This window comes from Galeopterus variegatus, unplaced genomic scaffold (genome assembly GCF_000696425.1).
Source record: "Galeopterus variegatus unplaced genomic scaffold, G_variegatus-3.0.2 Scaffold4192, whole genome shotgun sequence".
Taxonomy (NCBI): domain Eukaryota; kingdom Metazoa; phylum Chordata; class Mammalia; order Dermoptera; family Cynocephalidae; genus Galeopterus; species Galeopterus variegatus.
The window spans coordinates 300,301-319,295 of record NW_007730303.1 but is presented as its reverse complement, the minus strand read 5'-3'; the positions used below and the strand labels follow the sequence as shown (position 1 = coordinate 319,295).

At 42.2% G+C, this 18,995-nt stretch overlaps 1 protein-coding gene across 1 annotated transcript in view; it reads right to left on the bottom strand.

The window, feature by feature from the left end:
* Positions 1 to 2,835: 2,835 nt before the first annotated feature.
* The window catches only part of LOC103602556 (chromosome unknown open reading frame, human C10orf90), an 88,494-nt gene continuing 72,334 nt past the window's right edge, over positions 2,836 to 18,995 (bottom strand). The window contains 3 exon segments of the mRNA XM_008586972.1: positions 2,836 to 3,402; positions 3,487 to 3,586; positions 6,830 to 6,893. Of these exon segments, the coding sequence (XP_008585194.1) occupies positions 3,364 to 3,402; positions 3,487 to 3,586; positions 6,830 to 6,893 (203 nt within the window). The 3' untranslated portion in view covers positions 2,836 to 3,363.

Genomic DNA, 18,995 nt, shown 5'->3' with positions numbered 1-18,995 from the left:
ATATCTCAGAACTGTCCTCAGACATACATTAGTCAATGGCATTTAATCTTATGTGACTTTTATTTATTCTTTAGATTTTAAGACTTGCCATCAGGTTTCCAAAGGGGATAAGCTCTTTATGACCATTTTTGAAAGTTGGCTCCATCTAGGCATTCTCTCTTCAAATGTTAGACATAAATCCACTTCTTGAAAAGGGTCACAGGACAGTCTAGAAGTGGCTGGGCTCTGAATTTAAATGATGGGTTGGGAAAAGCTTTGGAAACTCTCTGGGGATATGAAAGAAAAATAAGAAAAGGTGTGTAGGATCTTTGCCTAAGAAAGATTGTTCTTTAATATCATAGATTGAATTAAAAATTTGTTTAAAAAGCATTTAAAATATAAATAGAAATGTAGCATCCTGGAAAAGGTCAAATAAGTTCAAGAAAGCAAGAATTAACTTAAGGTAAGCTTGCCATGCTGCTGAAATGGTTTCTAGGAGTAAGAAGAGCACGAAAGACAACAAAATAGGATTACGAAGTGTCCTGTTTGCATGACTGATTATTGCTGGAGTGATACCCTTGAATTCAGTGGTCTTTTGGAGCATCTCACTGCCAACCTGAAGGACTGGGATGAACAATTCATGGCCCCGTGCTCTTGGGTTTCCCGGGACACTCCTGTTTCCACCTCTACTTACTACAGGAACACTCACGGTGTGTTTGCTTTGGGCCAGTTGTTCTTCCAGTAAGCACTCAACTCACGCTGACTTTTTCTATTCCCATAGCAATCCAATTGTATTAGTTCTTTTCTATTGCTTATAACAGAATACCTGAAACTGGATCATTTATAAAGAAACAAAATTCGTTTCTTACAGTTTTGGAGGCTGGGACGTCCACAGTCCATGGGGTGCATCTGGTGAGGGCCTTCTTGGTGGTGACTCTACAGTGACACAGGGTGTTGCACAGCAAGAAATTCATGAGCGAGAGCTGACCATCTCACTACCTGTCCTTAGAAAGCCATCAGAACCACACCCATGACAACCCATTGCTCCATGAATGGATAAATCCATTCACGAGGGCACAGTCCTTGAGAACCAATCACCTTTCAAAGGCCCCACCTTTCAAATATCAAAATCAGATTTCCCACCTCTTAACACTGCTGCAGTGGAGATCGAGTTTCCAACACATGAACTTTGGGGGATGCATAGCACCAATGAAGGAGCCACTATAATTATCTGCATTTTCTAGTAGAGAAAACTGAGGCCGTTAAACAACTTGCTGTGCCAGTTATTGATGGTATTCTCTCTCACCTCCAAATTCACCCTTTTTGCCTGCTCTATTAACGTGGATTCAGGCCCTTTAAGTGTTTTCCCTTTGCCTGCTGGTGCAATGTTAAGCCTTGCCAGTAGGGGGAGATGGAGAGACACTGCAGGAGAAAGGGGTGCTGCTCCCTAGATCCTACACCTGCTCAGCAGGCTCCAGAGCCAGGCTCCTGCAGTGCACTCAGCCAGCAGCCCCAGGGGCCAGCTGCTTGCCCCAGCACCCTGCCTGAGGTGGTATTGTGGCAGAGTGCCTCCTATGAGACAACTCCCTGTGCATACAGAGGGCAGATTTCTGGAAATTCCAGAGGGTAGATTTCCAACAAGTTCCATCAGAATGACACCATAGAAACTTCTCTGTCACCTGCTGAGCCACACCTGTTCCCTCTCAGCCCAGGGCTAGGAGTGGATGCTCTTCCTGGAGAGAGTGCTGCTCTTTTATCTGCTGTTCCTACCTACGTTCTTTAGAGCAATCTTTACTTCTTACTAAGCAATCCCCACTGCTCCAGTCCTCTGTTATGGTTAATAATAAACCTTCTTGTTCAAGTTACTGTGTCATTTCTCTCTCCTGGCTGGACACAGACCAGGGAGCAGCAGCCAAAATTTGAGTCCAGGCAGTCGGCTCCTAAGCCTCCACTCCTGACAGTGTTGTCAGACCACCTCCCATGGGCAGGATGGCACAGGCTCTGATGCAATGTGCACCACAGTGAAGTTTCTAATTCACACTGGAGGGCAGGGCAGGGAGGGCACAGGGTCAGGAGAGAACCTCGAGGCAGAGCTTTTAAACAGTTTTCCAACAGACACGTAAAGCAAGAGCGGACAGCATGTGCAGCAGTGGGAGGAGGGAGGGAAGGGTGGCAACACGGGAAAGGGACAGAGGTGTCACCAGGGCTTCTGTTTCATTCCCCAAACTTCCATCTCACTCAAGGGAGATTCCTAGAGAGATTTAGGGATCCTGAATCTTGCTCTCAACAGTTTTCCCTGCTTCTCTTGTACCAGCTCTCTGGGAGGCGCCATTCTCCACGGGGGCATCTGAAGCACGAGGACTTCCCTGGTGGCCAGAAGGCGGAGGAGGAGCAGGTGAGTGGCACCCGCTGGGCCTGGGCGGCATTCACACTGAGCGTCACCTATCGCAGCTGCCCCGTCCACAGCAGAGCACATACCAGAAACACACTCGCATCTTTGTAACAACTGCATTTATTTCCATTTTTGTTGTAAAATCTAGTTTGTCCTTAACTCCCAAAACACACATTCATAAATAATGAATATTGTAAATGTTTGGAAAAACAAATAGCGGAGTTGGAGTCACTAGGCCATTTTTAACAACCCAACTTTTGGGGGGCAGATGTGCCGAAACACTGAAGCTCTCTGCACATTTAACCCCCAAAAGTTGCCCCCCAAAAGGGCTTTCATCAAAATAGATGGTTTTGCGTAGTGCAGAAAGGTGCTGTGAGGGGGTAGGGTGGGTGGGTGGGGGCTGGGGACTGTGCTGACTGCTCCAGGTCACGCAGACACAGACCGCTCGCCCCAGAGTCTCAGGCACAGCACCCACTTATTTGCAAAATCAGCCTCTGATGTTACATGGTGCACAGCTCCAGAAAGTTTTAAAGCAATGTGATGACCCACATGGAGCTTGCAGAACTGGCAGACATTGGGATTGGTATTTATAAAGTGATGGATTTTGGTCCTTGAAATTTGATGGAAAAATATCCCCCAGGGATCTAAGCACACATGAGTGCACAAGACATTTTTGTTTGGGTGGAAATGGCCGGGGAGGGGGGTGAGAATCAGAAGCAGAAGGTAAAATTTGGATGTAAAGAGATGAAGGGGACTCAGTCTGGTGAGTATTGGTTTCTCCGCAACAGGTTGTTGACCTATTTCTTCGAGGGTTATTATTTCTGTTGGGTTTGGGTCAATAATTCAGGATGTGATCGTTTCCTTTATGAAAAAGAAAAATCGTAAGTAATACAAGCGTTTTCACTTCATGAAGATAATGCTAAGTTTAATGGCTGGCCCAGCGCTTGAAGTCGTCCAGGTCTGGGCGGTGTGGTCAGCAGGGCAGCCTGTGGTTAGACCGCGTTCCTTTGAAGGAGCTGGTCCAGTAATTGCTGGAGGGGCAGGAAACAGAGATGTCAAGTTCAGGGTCACCACTGCACCCCATGCACACCACCCCTGCAGGGACGAAGCGCTACCTTTTTGAAGACTTCAGCGCGGAGTCTGTTGCTCTGTAAGATCACCCTTTTCTTTTGCTCTTCTCTTTTCTTTCTAACTTCTGGCAAGTTATTATAGATTCTGAAACAGATTCAGGAAACATTTTGAATGGTGGCCCGACAGCGTGTGCCTGTGGTGGGGCTGTGTCCTGTCTTTCGGCAGCTCTCACATCTCAAGGGGAGGATGGCTGCATAGGGGCTGCCTCGAAACTGTGACATGCAGGGTGAAGGGCTTCCCAGCCAGTCCCCAGAACAGAGCTGCACACAGGGACAGTGCCTTGTCTCTGTGCTTCGGGGCCAGGGCAACAGGCAGAGTCCCCCTTTGGGGCAAAGTTGAAGAGGCCAGTTGCTTATTAACAAGTCACTTTTCTTGTCCCTTCATCTCTATGATAATTAACTACTTTTAAATGAGGGATTCTAAGCCTACTCAGTGCCATCCTGATTGTAAACCTGGCCCCAAATACATTTCTGACACTCAGTTTTTGCCTTGTGACTTAGACAAGGATCAGTGAGTGAATTAACTAGAGTAGCAGGAACTATAATACTGGAATAAAACACACATAAATGTATGTGTTTTTACCTCCACCTATTGCATTTCTAATTAAGCTGCTACCAAATACATCCCAGGCATAATAAGTATTATGTTCTTGTCCTGATGTAAACGTAGGAGCTTCCAAGTTACAAGCAAGGCCCGAGGGATCCTTCTTCTAGACACTTCTTTCCTACTTCCTAACAGAAACTTCTCCTGTACTGATACCAACCAATATTTCTACTAGAATCCACTGACACGGTGGAATCACTATAGCCTGTTTTGGGTTGCTATACACATGGCACTCAGCTAAAACACCTTCTCTTCATTTCTTCTTATGTTTGAAAGCCAGATCCAATCTGTTTAAAATGTTCCATCATTAAAATAACAAGTAGAGAGTATAAAAATTATAATGACAATATTAGCAGGTGACATATTGGTTATAGGGAACTAGGCTAATCACTTGACATGAATGATCACATTTAATCCTCATGACAGTTGGAAGAGGCATATAGTGTCCCCCTGTTATATAAATGAGGAACCCAAGCCCCAGCAAGATCAGGAGACTCGCCTAACTCCCCTCGGTCAGCTGGTGGTGGGCTGACATTCCAACTTCAGCTGACTCTTACCACCCAACAGTGTCACCCAACTAAGTAGCATAAAGCTACTTATGAGGTCTGGGAAATGCTCATGCCCAGTACAGTGGCTGGCATACCCTGGGCATCAACACACATTGAATGAATGCATAAATAAGTGAACACAGAGTTGCTACATTCAGGAGTGATTCTAGAAAGGACCAGGAAAGAAGACCATAAAGAAATCAGTAGGAAAGCTCACATGTACAAAAGCTCTGTAAAGAAAATTTTTTCAGATCCATGTAGACCTATCTTCCTGATACTAACCATCTGAATCATCTGGAGAGTTTAAAATTAAAACCACCAGGTCCCACCTCTGTAGCTTCTGACTCAATGTTTTCTTTTTCTTTTTTGACTGACTCAGTATTTTCTTTAAAAGCTTCCCAAATGAATCATGGTCCATTCATACAGTGGACCACTCTGTGGGTAGTCAAAACCAATGAGGAAAATAATCTATATCTGCTGACACAGAATGAGCTCACAGACATAAAGTGAAAAAAGCAAGCCGCAGGAAGATACTCTAAGGATGATGCCATTTATGGTTAACAATCACATAATTGCATATGTAAAGACAGAAGTCTATTTTAAGGCAGAGAGAAAGGCCTGGAAGGAGACGCAGAAGACATAACTGTGGGCATCTTGAGACACAGGACAGGGACTGGGAAAGTGGGATGGAGAGAGGGAGGGGATGGTTGGTCATAAGGGAAATTTAGCTTTATCTCCATTGTCTCAAGTTTTAAAATGAAAATGTAATTTAACCATATTATTAATAACAAAGAATACCAAGAAAAGAAAGCTCTGGTGTGCTTCTGTGGGTGAGCCAAGGTCAGAGCCCACCCAGGGCGCAGCCCACAGAGCAGAGCGAAAACCTGATTGCTGCCTCCGTCAGAGGAGACCAGCAGGGGGAAGCCAGTGACGGGGGTGAGGGGACAGCCCCAACTCACTCATCTGTCCCCTTGGAGCCTCAGTTTCCTTCTCATTAAAATGATAGGACAATACTCTCGGTCCACTAATGCTGCTTCGAGATCTCTTATTTTAATTGCCTCGTTTGCAAAGGCCAATAATAGTAGCTTTGGGTTTGGGGACTTGGAGGGGAAGATTTGGCTGAATTTGCCACTCAACTGAAAAGGGAATGCTTTTGGCATGAGGTGTACACAACTGCACACTTCTAAAACAGCAAGTTTTAAAACCCAGTGGGCCCTTTAAAAACCCTGGCTAGAATGCTATGGGTCAGGTCTTCAATGGGATGGTCCCCCTCTCTTCACTTTCACCTCCTTATTTACAGAGGCTCCCTATTGATGATCAAATTGACCTAATAATATTGGAAACAACATAATCATGGTAAGAGCAGAGATTTTGTGCCTGGAGTGGGGAGAAAAATATTCTTCCTATTTCAATGGTTTCTCTAAGTGCACTATCAATTTGATTTAATTATTATAATTCCTCCCAGTGCTAGAAACTTTATTATAAGCTACAGTAATGACATTTTACTTGCATGAACTTGGCCAACACTGCTGAGCTATTTCATTTTGGTTAGGAGGCCAGGTCTCAAAGAATGGCAGCCTTTGTGTGCACTAGGTTGGTGAGGATCAGTAGGAGACTTGAATAGCAATCAGCCAAGCAGGACAGGGAGAAAGTGCTGGCCCCGTGGAAACTGCCGGAGATGGAACACCAGGAAAGCCAGCTCGAGGCCCCTCCCTGGCTCCACTGGCTCCCACGCACCATAGGCTTCCAAGTTTGGATTCTTTCCTTCAGGTCTTGCCACAGGCAAGGCTCTCAGGAGAAACAGCTTCCCCTCTCTTTATAACATTACCTTCAAAGGTGTGGTGACAAATAGCTCCGGCCCAGAGTGACAATGTGAATGGGCAGGCAAGTTCCAGTTAAGAGTCTGGGGACCTCTCAGAGACCAATTACTGGACTGGTTCAGAATCCAAGACCTACCACTTTCCTAAGGTTTTTCCAGGAGGAGCATTAACATTCAGAGTCACAATTCAACAACTGCACTCATTTTAGCAAGTTTTTCAGATTTGTGGCCAGGAAGACCTAAGGCCTTAAACAGAGACCTAGAAATAATGGTTCTGTTGGGCAGCACCTGGACCCATCGAAGCACCCTCACTCCCCCCTCCCCAAATTCTTTCCAATTTACACAATAGTCCAGTACCTTTTAGATCGCATATGCATCTCCTTCTCTGAAATGTACCTTTCTTTGGGTTTGAACAAGTTATCTGGAAAAAATGGAAAGAGGATTAATTTCAGAAGGTACAGAATATCACACATTTTTAGGGAAACACTGTGGTGAATTTAGTACAAACTCTTATTGATTCTTAATCTAAGCCACAGCCTGTTACAAATGCTGCAAGACTCAGTAGAGACTCATATACTATAAGTGGTTGTATTGACAATCGACCAACCACAGTCGTCTTGACAATAGTTAAGTAAGGGCGTGAAGAATGTTAGCACATTGGATTTTTAAGGCCTCTAAGGATAAGGAAATCTCCCAGCTATCCCTAGAGTGTTTTGAGAGCATGGGGTTTCACTCATGTCTATGGTTCTCCAACAGGCTGCTCAGCCTCTGCAAGATGAAGACCACCTTGCCCTGTTTCCAATGTCCAAAAAGCTAATGGACAAGAACACAATAGTCATGTATGCTCAATGTTCTTTGATTGAGAGAGTACAGAGGTTAAAATCACTATAAGACTGGGATATTTTTCAATGTAAGTACGTATTACGAATCACAATGTTACTTACAGATGGCACACTTGAAAATAGCATGCATTAAAAAAAACAGTGTATGCCCTTTTGCAATAACTGAGAAGGGGACTTTTGCAACGACTCTGAAATTCCCATGAGACCTTCAGTCCCGTAGGTTAGCCAAGGGTCTGGCACACACAAATGCTCCTGGGGTGCTTCTTGCATGGGGGTGTATCTGAGCAGCAGCCATGCTTTCTGGAACCCTTGGACAGTAACTAGCTCACGGCCTTCATTCAGCGTAAGCAGACAGGCCACTTGGCATCCTTACAAAGCATCGCAGAATTGCAGTGGGCTCCTGGGTGTGTTTCTGTTCATCTCCCCCGACCCCTGGGCCTGTGCCCCCTTGCTCATTTCCAAGAGTAAACAAAAGCAAATGTGAGCTATTTGACACACCACTGTCTGTCCTGTTTCCAGATCTCTTTTCGGCCTGCTCTGCCACAGCAGACGTTTGAATTCTGGGCCCAGCAGCCCACGTTAGGTGCAAAACAAGCAGATCTCTGTCCGGGAGGTGTCCCCAGCCGGGGGCTCCACCCCACCCTGGGAAGCGCTAGCATGTTGGCTGCTGCTGACTATGAGTTTTCATTTTTATTTTATTTTATCAAGAGACAGTGTAGTTGATTTTCGTGTCCCTTTACCAATTCCTCTTTTCCCCCTTCCCTTTCCCCCCTCCCTCATCAACATCATATCTGTTCACTTATCTTAACAAGCTCAAGGAATTGTTATGATTGTTGTGTCTCCGCCAACCCCCATTTATTTGTTTGTATATTTATTTATTAATTCATGTATTTATTTATTTTTGACTGTGAGTTTTCATAACAGCCCCAAGCCCATGTGATGAATGGCAGGGCCCTTCCTGGCTGGGAGGACAGAGAGAGGCAGAAAGGGGAGGGCCTGCCCTGCGCACGGCTCCCAGCCTCACCAGACTGGGAAGAGCACACCTAGGGGGAGCGGCTTTCAGCACTTGGAGAGGCAGCAGCCAGGCAGCAGCATCGCACACCTGAGTGCAGCATTAGGGTTTACGACAACACTGCCAGCCCTTAGTGGACACCTCCTCGTGTGATCTCAGTCGTCACACCCACCCTGTGACATGCTCATGACTTTTAGCATTTTAGGGTTGAGGTCATTGAAGTTCAAAAGGGTTACCTGCTCAGGTGCACACAGTAAATGAGTGAGTGGCAGAGCCAGGCTCAGCCCATGTCAGCCCAGCCCTGTATACACTCACCATTAACCTCAGGACACTGCCACCAACTCGTGGCTGCGTATTTGCATCCCACATACTCCTTCCCTTCCCTCTACACTTCATGAGCAATTACGATGTTGCCAGGGGATGCTCAGAGTAAAAAATAATAGATAAGATCCTGCCTCTGCAGGGTTTCAATTGTTCAGAGAGGAGCTGGACAATTAACAAACCAGCTACAAAGTATCTACCAAGTGCTCTAATGAAAATGAAATGCCACCCTCTGGTAAAGGGGGACTGGGTGGCAGGAAGGCCCCTTGCAGAGGAGATCTTTAAACCCAGACTCGAATGACCACAAAGGCCAGTGTGGGTGGATCTGGGAGAAGGGAACAGTGAGTTCCTGTGGCAGGAACCAGATGAGGATCTCCGTGCTTGCAGCAGAGGGAGGGAGGGCACAGAGGTGAGGACAAAGACTGCTGGGATTCTCACCCAGGTTACATTGACAGCCAACTGGAGATTTGGACAAAGATTTCCATGCGCGGGCATTGGAATCCCAACCAGAATCTTCAGATGACTCTAACGTGCCAGAATCAGGAACCACCTAAGTTGGGTTTTGCAAACCTGTTTAGGGAGCTTTGCAAGCCTATTAAAGGTTTACCTACAGAGTAAGAGAGATGGAGAGCCATATGGAGTTTAAAACAGGAGATCTGATTTTTACTGTTAAAAGATGACCACAGTAGCTCTTCAGAACATGAACTGAGTGGTAGAGATGCAACAGTGGCAGCAGGGTGACAGGCCAGGCAGTTGCAGCCAGGTGGATGACAGACGGCAGTGCTCAGTGTGCAGAGTAGCCACGTGGCTCATCTATCCTGGACAGGTGCAAAGTGAGTCATGGGGCCAGGAGAGATGAATCAAGGGTGACTCCAGGCTTTGAGTTAAGCAACCCATTTATTTGACAATTACATTTTTATCTCCTTGGTGCTAGGTAGTCACAATACAAAGATAAATAAGACTAAGAGCTCAGAGCCTAGGATGAGAGCCAGATAAATAAGGCCCTTAGGTGTCAGGACCAAAGCTTGTGCAGGGCGAAGGAGGCCTCCGGGAGCAGAGGTCAGGTCCACCAGGGGAGAGGGGCTCTGGGAAGACTCAAGAGCAGGAGACAGCTGAGTCATGAAGCAGAACAAGGTGTTCCCTGACAGCTGGTGGGGGCTGGGGGTGAGAGGAAGGGTGGCCCAGGACCACAGGGACCTGCCTGCAGCAAGAGTTGGCTCCTCAAGGATGCGTGCTGCACGACCCACAGTGGTGGGTGGAACCTGCCCTGCGTGTGCTCTGTGCAAAACTACAGTGAGGACCCCACCTCTCAATTCTCTCCTAATGGAAGTCCTGTCTTTGCAAAATTAGTGACTGGTGAGAACAATTTTCAGCCTACTTACAGGGCTTTTATGGATTTTTCTTGAAGCTTCGCATATTCCAATTCACCAATAGAAGCTGCAGTTGTATTTACCTTCCATTATAGTTCAGATAGGGGAGGGTTTTTTTTTTTTTTTTTTTTTTTTCCCTCCAATAAAGTTACTAAAGCAAATTGCCCATTTTGTATTTCTGAAGAAAATTTTTTTCCCAAATGTCTTGCATCTGGGTCATTACTGAATACAAACAGCGGGCCTATTGTTAATTTAATTTGGCAAGGCCAGGCTTCCTTAAACCCTTGCCTGTTACAAAGTCAGCAAACAACCAGGTACCAAGATTTTGGAACTTCTGAGGCTGCTCTAGTAAAATCAAGTCTTGACATCCCATTAATCTCCATAAACACATGGGGGTGTTTTTTATAATCCCCACAAATGGATGTGCGCGCACCCGCGTACGCGGACGCGCGCACACACACACACACACACACACACACAGACGGGTGGTCTCAACATCCAGACAGCTGACAGTGTCACCAGGATCACCCTACGCCAACATGATTGGTTGTTTATGGGGCTTGAGCTGTTTTTCCTCCATGCAGAGCCCTTATCTACAGCTCTGATTGCAAAGCTTTATTTTCCCTATTGAACGAGTAATCTAAATGATAATCAAGTTCACATGATTTATTACGACGATGCCCTCCCAGAAGCCTATTTTCTGCAGTCGCCCTGAGCACTTTGAAGAATGTTTCGGGCATTTGCTTTTCTATCTTAGACAGACCAAAACCAAGGGATGCCTGTTGGAGAGAACTCAGCAGGGAGCCAGCAAGCCAGCTTGAAGTATAGATGCCAAGTCTACACCTCCCTGAATCTGCTATTGAAGATGGGCCTTCTCAAAAGGAATAGAAATAGGAGGTATTTTAGGGAGACCCCAACATGTTTGTATTCTAAGATCACAAGCCTATTCATTTTGCTGATTTCAAAGCCAATGGGCAGCAGGCTGTCTTGCCGCTGGAGTAATTTACATCATGGTTTTCAAGACTTAAATCCAGTTACTTGCACATCATTTCTGTTCAGCTCACCACGGCGGAACCTCTCATTTGCTTGATGTGGGTAACAGCAGAGTGGTCTATCTTGGACTAATTAGCCCTCCAGAAATTACACCGTGCACATTACACCGTGCAAAGGTGAGATAGGCTCATAGCTTGTTTGCCTCTGAAGTGTTCTTGTGATGGTAACACCTTGAGCTGGATAAACATTTTCATTTTTCCAGAATCACTTCTAGCTTCTGTGGAATCCCACCCCTGCCTGGCAGTTGTACGTGGCGAGCAGCTTGTGCTCGGGGCCTGGAAGGTCAGTGGAAGCCACTCAGATGCTGCATTTATATGAAAATGATTATCACCAATTATCACCTGGACACACCAGAGAGATGCTGATGTCACAGTTTGGAGATGCAACAAGGCTCTCAGACCCTTCTGGTGAAGGAATACAAAATTAAGAAATAAAAAATAAAGCAGAGGGTCTGCAAAAAGGTCTATCCCTTTTTGCATTCTCATTTTGAGAAATAAGGTGTGAATGGGTTCCTGGTTAAGGATGTGAATCATTCTCTTCATGGAGAGCTCAGCTCCTGCACACAGAGATTCACCATCAAGCTCAGAGCAGGGCACAGTCTCGGGGCCTCCATGGAAAGAGACTGCTAGGGAGTTACAGGATGGACTTGAGAATAGGTCTGCCCCTTCGGGATGGGGGGTGGTGATGAGAAGGGCCCACCATGAGCTGTGGTGGCCCACGGGCCTCCCACAGATCTTCCTATGGGAGACCCTTGATGCTACCTGGGCAGATGAGGCCAGGGGACCACAGCTTCGGTTCCCCAACCAGAGGAAACCAGAGCCCCAAGTCAAACATGTCTATGTAAAACATTTTGGGAGAAGAGTGGAGTCTTACTCCCTGACCCCATCCTGTTCTATCTCCTGGACCCAAGAGCACTGTCATCAGTCCCCACCTCCTCCAGACTCCCTAGGGGTCCTCTCCTATGATTCTAGACTTGTTTACCACTGTCTGCCTGGCCAACTCTCTCCCAGGTGGCACGTGAACCCCTAGAGAACAACCCTGCTCCTTCCCATCTATACTCCATCCCTATGGTCAAACGACACCAAGTGCTTAATGTTTTGTTTATTGGTTGGTTATTCCTCAAGAGATCCAGCAAGGGACGAAGGGGCTCAAGGATCTCCACTGTCTCCCCATAAACTTCAGGGACTGCTGAGGAGGGCTGGCCCGCACCACCTCCTAACTCGCGTTGCCAGTCCTGCCAAGGACCCATGGAACAAACTGAACTGTGTGAATTCAGTTCCCCTCAATGTCAGCAGGATCAGAGACTCTCAAACTAAACCAAATTCCTACTCAAGACCAGAAACGCACAAAGTAAACCCCAGTAAAGGCCTCCTGCCAATTGCCTAAAACATGCATTTCCCCCAGGGGAGCTCTGCAGCGGCTGGCACAGTGATGCAGAGTATTTTCTGCAATGAGCACACTGTTGCGGGTGAAGGCAAACCAGATGTAAAATGGGCAGCTTCACCCAGACTCTAGGATTTAATGACCCCAAGTCTTAATGACCTCACTAAATATGACAGGAAATTTATAGTTCCTTTCTGCTTACATAAAAATAATATGAGCATCAGTAAATTAAACATTATGCTTTTATGGTGTACATATGATAATTCCTTTGGATCTCTCGATCTTCCATAGCATGGTAAAGTTGTCTCATGTCTAAGTCTAAAGACCTGGGGTCAGTTTAGGTCTCTGCTCAGCGCTATGTGCCCTGGGACAAGCTACTTGAGCTCCCTGAGATTTGGTTCCACCTCTGCTCAGCGGAGGAACATCGTCTGCTTTAAAGGTTCTTGGAAGGACTCATGGGAATGATTCTTATGAAGTGCTCTATAAATCATGAAGAAGCTAATGGCAGCAGCAATACTAACCACCACCTGTCCCATGTGTCCCCATCTGCACTGGACCCTTACCCCCCGATTGATGTTTCAAGTCACCCTTACAACAACCCAATAAGCAGGCTTTCTCTCCTCTTTACAGGTGAGGAAATGGGGGTCTCACGGTTAAGTAACTTACCTCAGGTCTCTAAGTAAGTAGCTAGGAAACCTGAAAGTTGAATACTGAAGGAATCAATGGGGTTTTTATCCTCTGCGGAAGATATAATGTTGTGATTCTCAAAATAAGGCTTATATTTTCACATGAAAGCCAACATCTGTATGGCTTCCACTTTCCTTCCAGTCCCTGAACCAGCAGCATCAGCATCACCTGGGAACGTGTTACAAATACAGATTCTCAGTCCCCACTTCAGGTCATCTGAATCAGAAATTCTGGGGTTCAGCTTGTGATCTGTGTCTTCACAAGTCCTCCAGGTGATTCTGATGCTTGCCTAAATTTGAAGACCGCTGTTACCTTGATAGAATGTAACAAGAGTGAGAAGGAAAAAAGCCAAGTCTCTGCATGGGTTTTGAGGCTTCAAGGAAGGATTCCTAGATATAATACAAGATGCCCAATTAAATTTGCATTTCGGATTAAAAACAAATACTTCTGTAGCACGGATATGTTCCATGTAATATTTGGGACATACTTACACTAAATAAAGGTTTCATTGTTTATCTAAAATGCAAATTTAACTGGGCATCCTATATTTTCATTTGATAAATCCAGCACCCCTACTTTTAGCATTTGGAGAGCCTCTCCATGCCATGGCCACAAATGATGAGGTCCCAGCCTCATCCAAGTATGACAGCTCAACAAGCTATGACATCGAGGCCCCAGCCTCAGGGTCCCCAGCGTCATAGTTTGAGACAGCTGCATTTGAAGGCGACGCTGTCGCTATGCAGTTAGTTCGCTGGCAGTTTACTGCTTCTTCCAGTCATTTTCTCAGCACATTGGTATGGATGAGCCCACACCCCAGTTTGCTTTTCAGTTGTTATCTCACATTGTGACATCTGTGAAGCACTTTCCAAAGAGAATGTGACTGGCTCCTCTTTTTTCCAAAGGACTTTGTGTTGGGCACTAGCAAGGTGGTATTGTTACAGAACACTTATTTTTTTAAAAAGAAATAATAGCTAAAATTTTCTTAAATCTGGGGAAAGATATAAACATTCAGATATAGCAATACTGAAAGCTGAAAGATCTCCAGTGAGATTCACCCCAAAAAAGCCAATACCAAGATATAGTAAAAATGAAACTGTCAAAAATTAAAGACAAAGATAGAATTTTTTTATTGAAACATAATTGATTATATATATTTATTGGTTTGAGTCGAATATCAATACCTGTGTACAATATGTGATCAAATCAAGATAATTAGTATATTTATCATCATAGAATGTAATGACATTTTGTGACCCTTAACCAGTTTCTTATTAACCCTCCCTCCCCTGCCCCCCTCCCTACCTCTAATAACCACAGTTCTGTTCTCTCCTTTTGAAAGTTCAGCATATTTGTGATTTGTCTTTCTTTCTTTCTTTCCTTATTAATTTATTTATATATTATTATTATTTTTTAGCTCCCACTTATGAATGAGGACATGCAGTATTTCTCTTCCTGTGCCTGGCTTATTTCACTTAATGTACATTTCTCCAAGTTCATCCATGTTGCTGTAAATGGGAGAATTTTACTCTTTTTTATGGCAGAGTAGTATTCCATTGTGTATATATAACACATTTTCCTTCTCTAGTCATCTGTCAATGGACGTTTAGGTTAGTTCCATATCTTGGCTATTGTAAATAGAGCTGTGATAAACATGGGAGTTCAGGTATCCCTCTGACATGATGATTTCCATTCCTTTGGATATATACCCAACAGTGGGATTGCTGGATCATATGGCAGTTCTATCTGTAGTTGTTTGATAAATCTCCATACTATTTTCCATAATGGCTGTACTATTTTACAGTCCCACCAACAGTGTAGAAGGATTTCCCTTTCTTCATATCCTTGCCAGCATTTGGTATTCTTTGTATTTTTGATAATAGCCAATCTAACTGGGGTAAGATGATATCTCAGTGTGGTTTTGATTTGCATTTCCCTGACACTTAGTGATGTTGAACATTTTTTCATGTACCTGTTGGTCACTTGTATGTCTTCCTTTGAGAAATATCTGTTCAGGTCCATTTCATAATTGGATATTTATGTTTTTACTGTCAAGTTGTTTGAGTTCCTTATATATTCTGTATATTAATCCCTTGTTGGATGTATAGTTTGAAAATATTTTCTCCCATTCTGTAGGTTGTCTTTTCACTGTGTTGATTGTTTCCTTTGCTGTGCAGAAGCGTACAGAATTTTGAAAGCAAAAGAGAAAAGAAAATTCTCACATACAAGGAAAACACCATAGGCTATAAGCAGATTTTTCAGCAGAAACTTTGCAGGCCAGGAGAGACTGGGATGATATATTTAAAGTACTAGAAGAAAAGCTGCCAACCAAAAATACTTTACCTGGTAAAGCTGTCCTTCAGAAATGAAAAAGAGATAAATACTTAGCCAGAGAAATAAATTTTGAGGGAGTTCATCACCACTCAATTTGCTTTACAAGAAATGCTAAAGAAAGTTTTTCAAGCTGAAACAAAATATGCTAATTAGTAACATGAAAACATATAGAAGTATAAAACTCACTGATAAAAATACATAAAGAGTCAAATTCATAGTAGTCTAACACTAATAGTGGTGTGTAAATCACTTATATCTCTAGTAGAAAGGTTAAAAGACAAAACTATTACAAATAACTATAGCTACAATATTTGTTATGAGATACACAATATAGAAATATGTAAATTGTGATATCAAAAATATAACATGCGGAAGGGAGAAGTAAAAGTATAGTTTTTGTATATGATCAAAGTTAAGTTGTTAACTTAAACTAGCTTGTTATAACTATGTTTTATGTAAGCCTTATGGTAACCATGATGCAAAAACCTGTAGTAGACACAAAAGAGATAAACAGAAAAGGAATCAAAGCATGCCACTACAGAAAACCATCAAATCATAAAGGAAGACAGCAAGAGTGGAAGAGGGAAACAAAGAATCAATAAAACAATCAGAAAACAATTAACAAATATCAGTAGTAAGTCTTTATCTGTCAACAATTACTTTGAAAGTAAATGGATTAAATTTTCTAATCAAAAGACATAGAGTGGCTGAATGAATAAAGGACCAGAACTGTAAAAAGAGACAAGGAAGATAATAATATAGTAATAAAGGGGTCAACTCATCAAGAGGATATATAATTATAAATATATATGCACCCATCATTGGAACACCTAAATAGATTAAAAAAAAAAATTTGGTCTGAAGGGAGAGATAAACAGCAGTACAATAATAGTAGGAAACTTCAATCCCCCTATTATCAACAATGAATAGATAATCCAGGCAGAAAATCAACAAGGAACCATTCAACTACTCTTTAGACCAAATGGACCTATAGGCATATACAGAGCATTCCATCCAACAGCAGCAGAATAAACATTCTTCTCAAGTGCACACAGAACATTCTCCAGGATAGATCACATGTTAGGCCCCAAAACAAGCCTTAAAAATTTTAAGAAACAGTAGTTTTTTTTTTTTGTTTTTTTTTTTTGTTTTGGTGGCTGGCTGGTGCAGGGATCTGAACCCTTGACCTCAGTGTTATAACACTGTGCTCTAGCTAGCTGAGCTAACTGCATGAGTGCACAATTTTCTAAGGTTTACCTGTGTGTGAAAAACAAATTATAAAAAAAAAATTAAGATTGCAATCATATCAAGTATCATTTCTAGCTACATGGCATAGAATCAGAAATCACTAAAAGGAGAAAATTGGAAAATTAACAAATATGTAGAAATTATGCAAACAATGGGACAAAGAAGAAAACTAAAGGAAAATTTTAAAAATACCTTGAGACAAATAAAAATAGAAACACAACATACCAAAACTTATAAGATGCAACAAAAGCAGTTCTAAGAGAGAAGTTTATAGCAATGAATGTCTACATTAAAAAAGTAGACAGATCTCAAACAACCTAAATTAATACCTGGAGGAAGTAGAAAAACAGTAACAACCTAAGCCCAAAGTTAGAAGGAAGGAAATAAAGTTCAGAACAGAAATAAATGAAATAGAGAATAGAAAAATAGAAAAGATCAACAAAACTAAAAATTGTTTTTTTGAAAAGATAAACAAAATTAATAAAACTTTAGCTAGACTAAGAAAAAAGAGAAAAGACAAAATCAGAAATGAAAAAGGAGACATTACAATTGATACCACATACCACAGAAATAAGAAGAATCATAAGAGACTACTATGAACAATTATATGTCTATAAACTGAATAACCTAGAAGAAATAGATAAATCCCTAAAAACATATAACCCACCAAGACTGAATCATGAATAAATAGAAAATCTGAATAGACCAATAATGAGTAAGGAGATTGAATCAGAAATTATAAATATCCCATCAAAGAAAAGCCCAAGATCTGCTTTCTTTGTTGCTGAATTCTAACAAACATTTAAATAATACCAATTCTTCTCAAACTCTTCCAGAAAATTGAACAGTAGGGAATACTTCCAAACTCATTTTATGGGGCCAGCATTATGCTGATACCAAAGCTATACAAAGACACTGCAAGAAAAGAAAATTACAGACAATATCTCTTATGAACATATATGCAAATATCCTCAACAAAATATTAGCAAACTGAATTAAACAGCACATTAAAAGGATCATTCACCATGATCAAGTGTGATTTATCCCAGGATGCAAGGATGGCTCAACATACACAAATCAGTAAATGTGATACACCACATTAACAGAATGAAGGACAAAAACTATACAGTCAACTCAATAGAATGAGAAAAAGCATTTGACAAAATTCAACATTCTTTTATAATAAAAACTCTCAAAAAAACTAGGTATAGAAGAAATGTACCTCAACACAATAAGGCTATTTATAACAAGGCCACAGCTAACATCATACTCAACAGTGAAAAGCAGAAAAAGTTGAAGGCTTTTCCTCTAAGATCAAGAACAAAACAGGGAGGGATGCTCACTCTCACCACTTCAACATGTTATGGAATTCAGAGAAATCACACAAGAAAAAGAAATAAAAGGAATCCATATCAGAAAGGAAGAAGTGAAATTGTTTCTGTCTGCAGATGATGTGATTTTATATGTAGAAAGCCCTAAAAATTCTACCTAAAAACTGTTAGAAATAAATTAATTCAGTAAAGTCACAGGATACAAAATCAACATATGAAAAGCAGTAGCATTTTTATACACTAACAACAAACTATCTGAAAAAGAAATCAAGAAAGCAATCCCATTTACAGTAGCATTAAAAAAATAAAATACACAGGAATACATTTAACTGAGGAGGTGAAAGATATATACATGGAAAACTAGAAAACATTGATGAAAGAAATTGAAGAAGACATAAATAAATGAAAAGATATCCTGTGTTCATGGATTTGAGAAACTAATATTGTTAAAATGTCCATACTACCCAAAATGGTCAACAGATTTAGTGTAATCCCTATGAAAATTCCAATGACATTTCTTATAGAAATAGAAGATGCAACCCTAAAATTCATATGGAAACACAAAAGACCCCAAATAGCCAAAGCAATCATGAGCAAAAAGAACACTGTAGGCATAACAATACCTGATTTCAAAAGCTACTACAAAGCTATAATAAACAAAACAGGATGGTACTGGCATAAAATAGACATAAAGATCCATGGAATAGAGAGTCCAGAAATAAATCCACACATTTACATTCAACCAATCTTCAACAAAGGTGCTGAGAAAACACCATAAGGAAAGGACAATCTCTTCAATAAATTGGGTTGGGAAAACTGATGATTTGTAACAAAAGAATAAAATTAGACCCTTATCTCACACCATATACAAAAATCAACTCAAAATGAATTAAAACACTTAAACTTAATACCTAGAACTCTAAAACTACTGGAAAAAAAAATAGG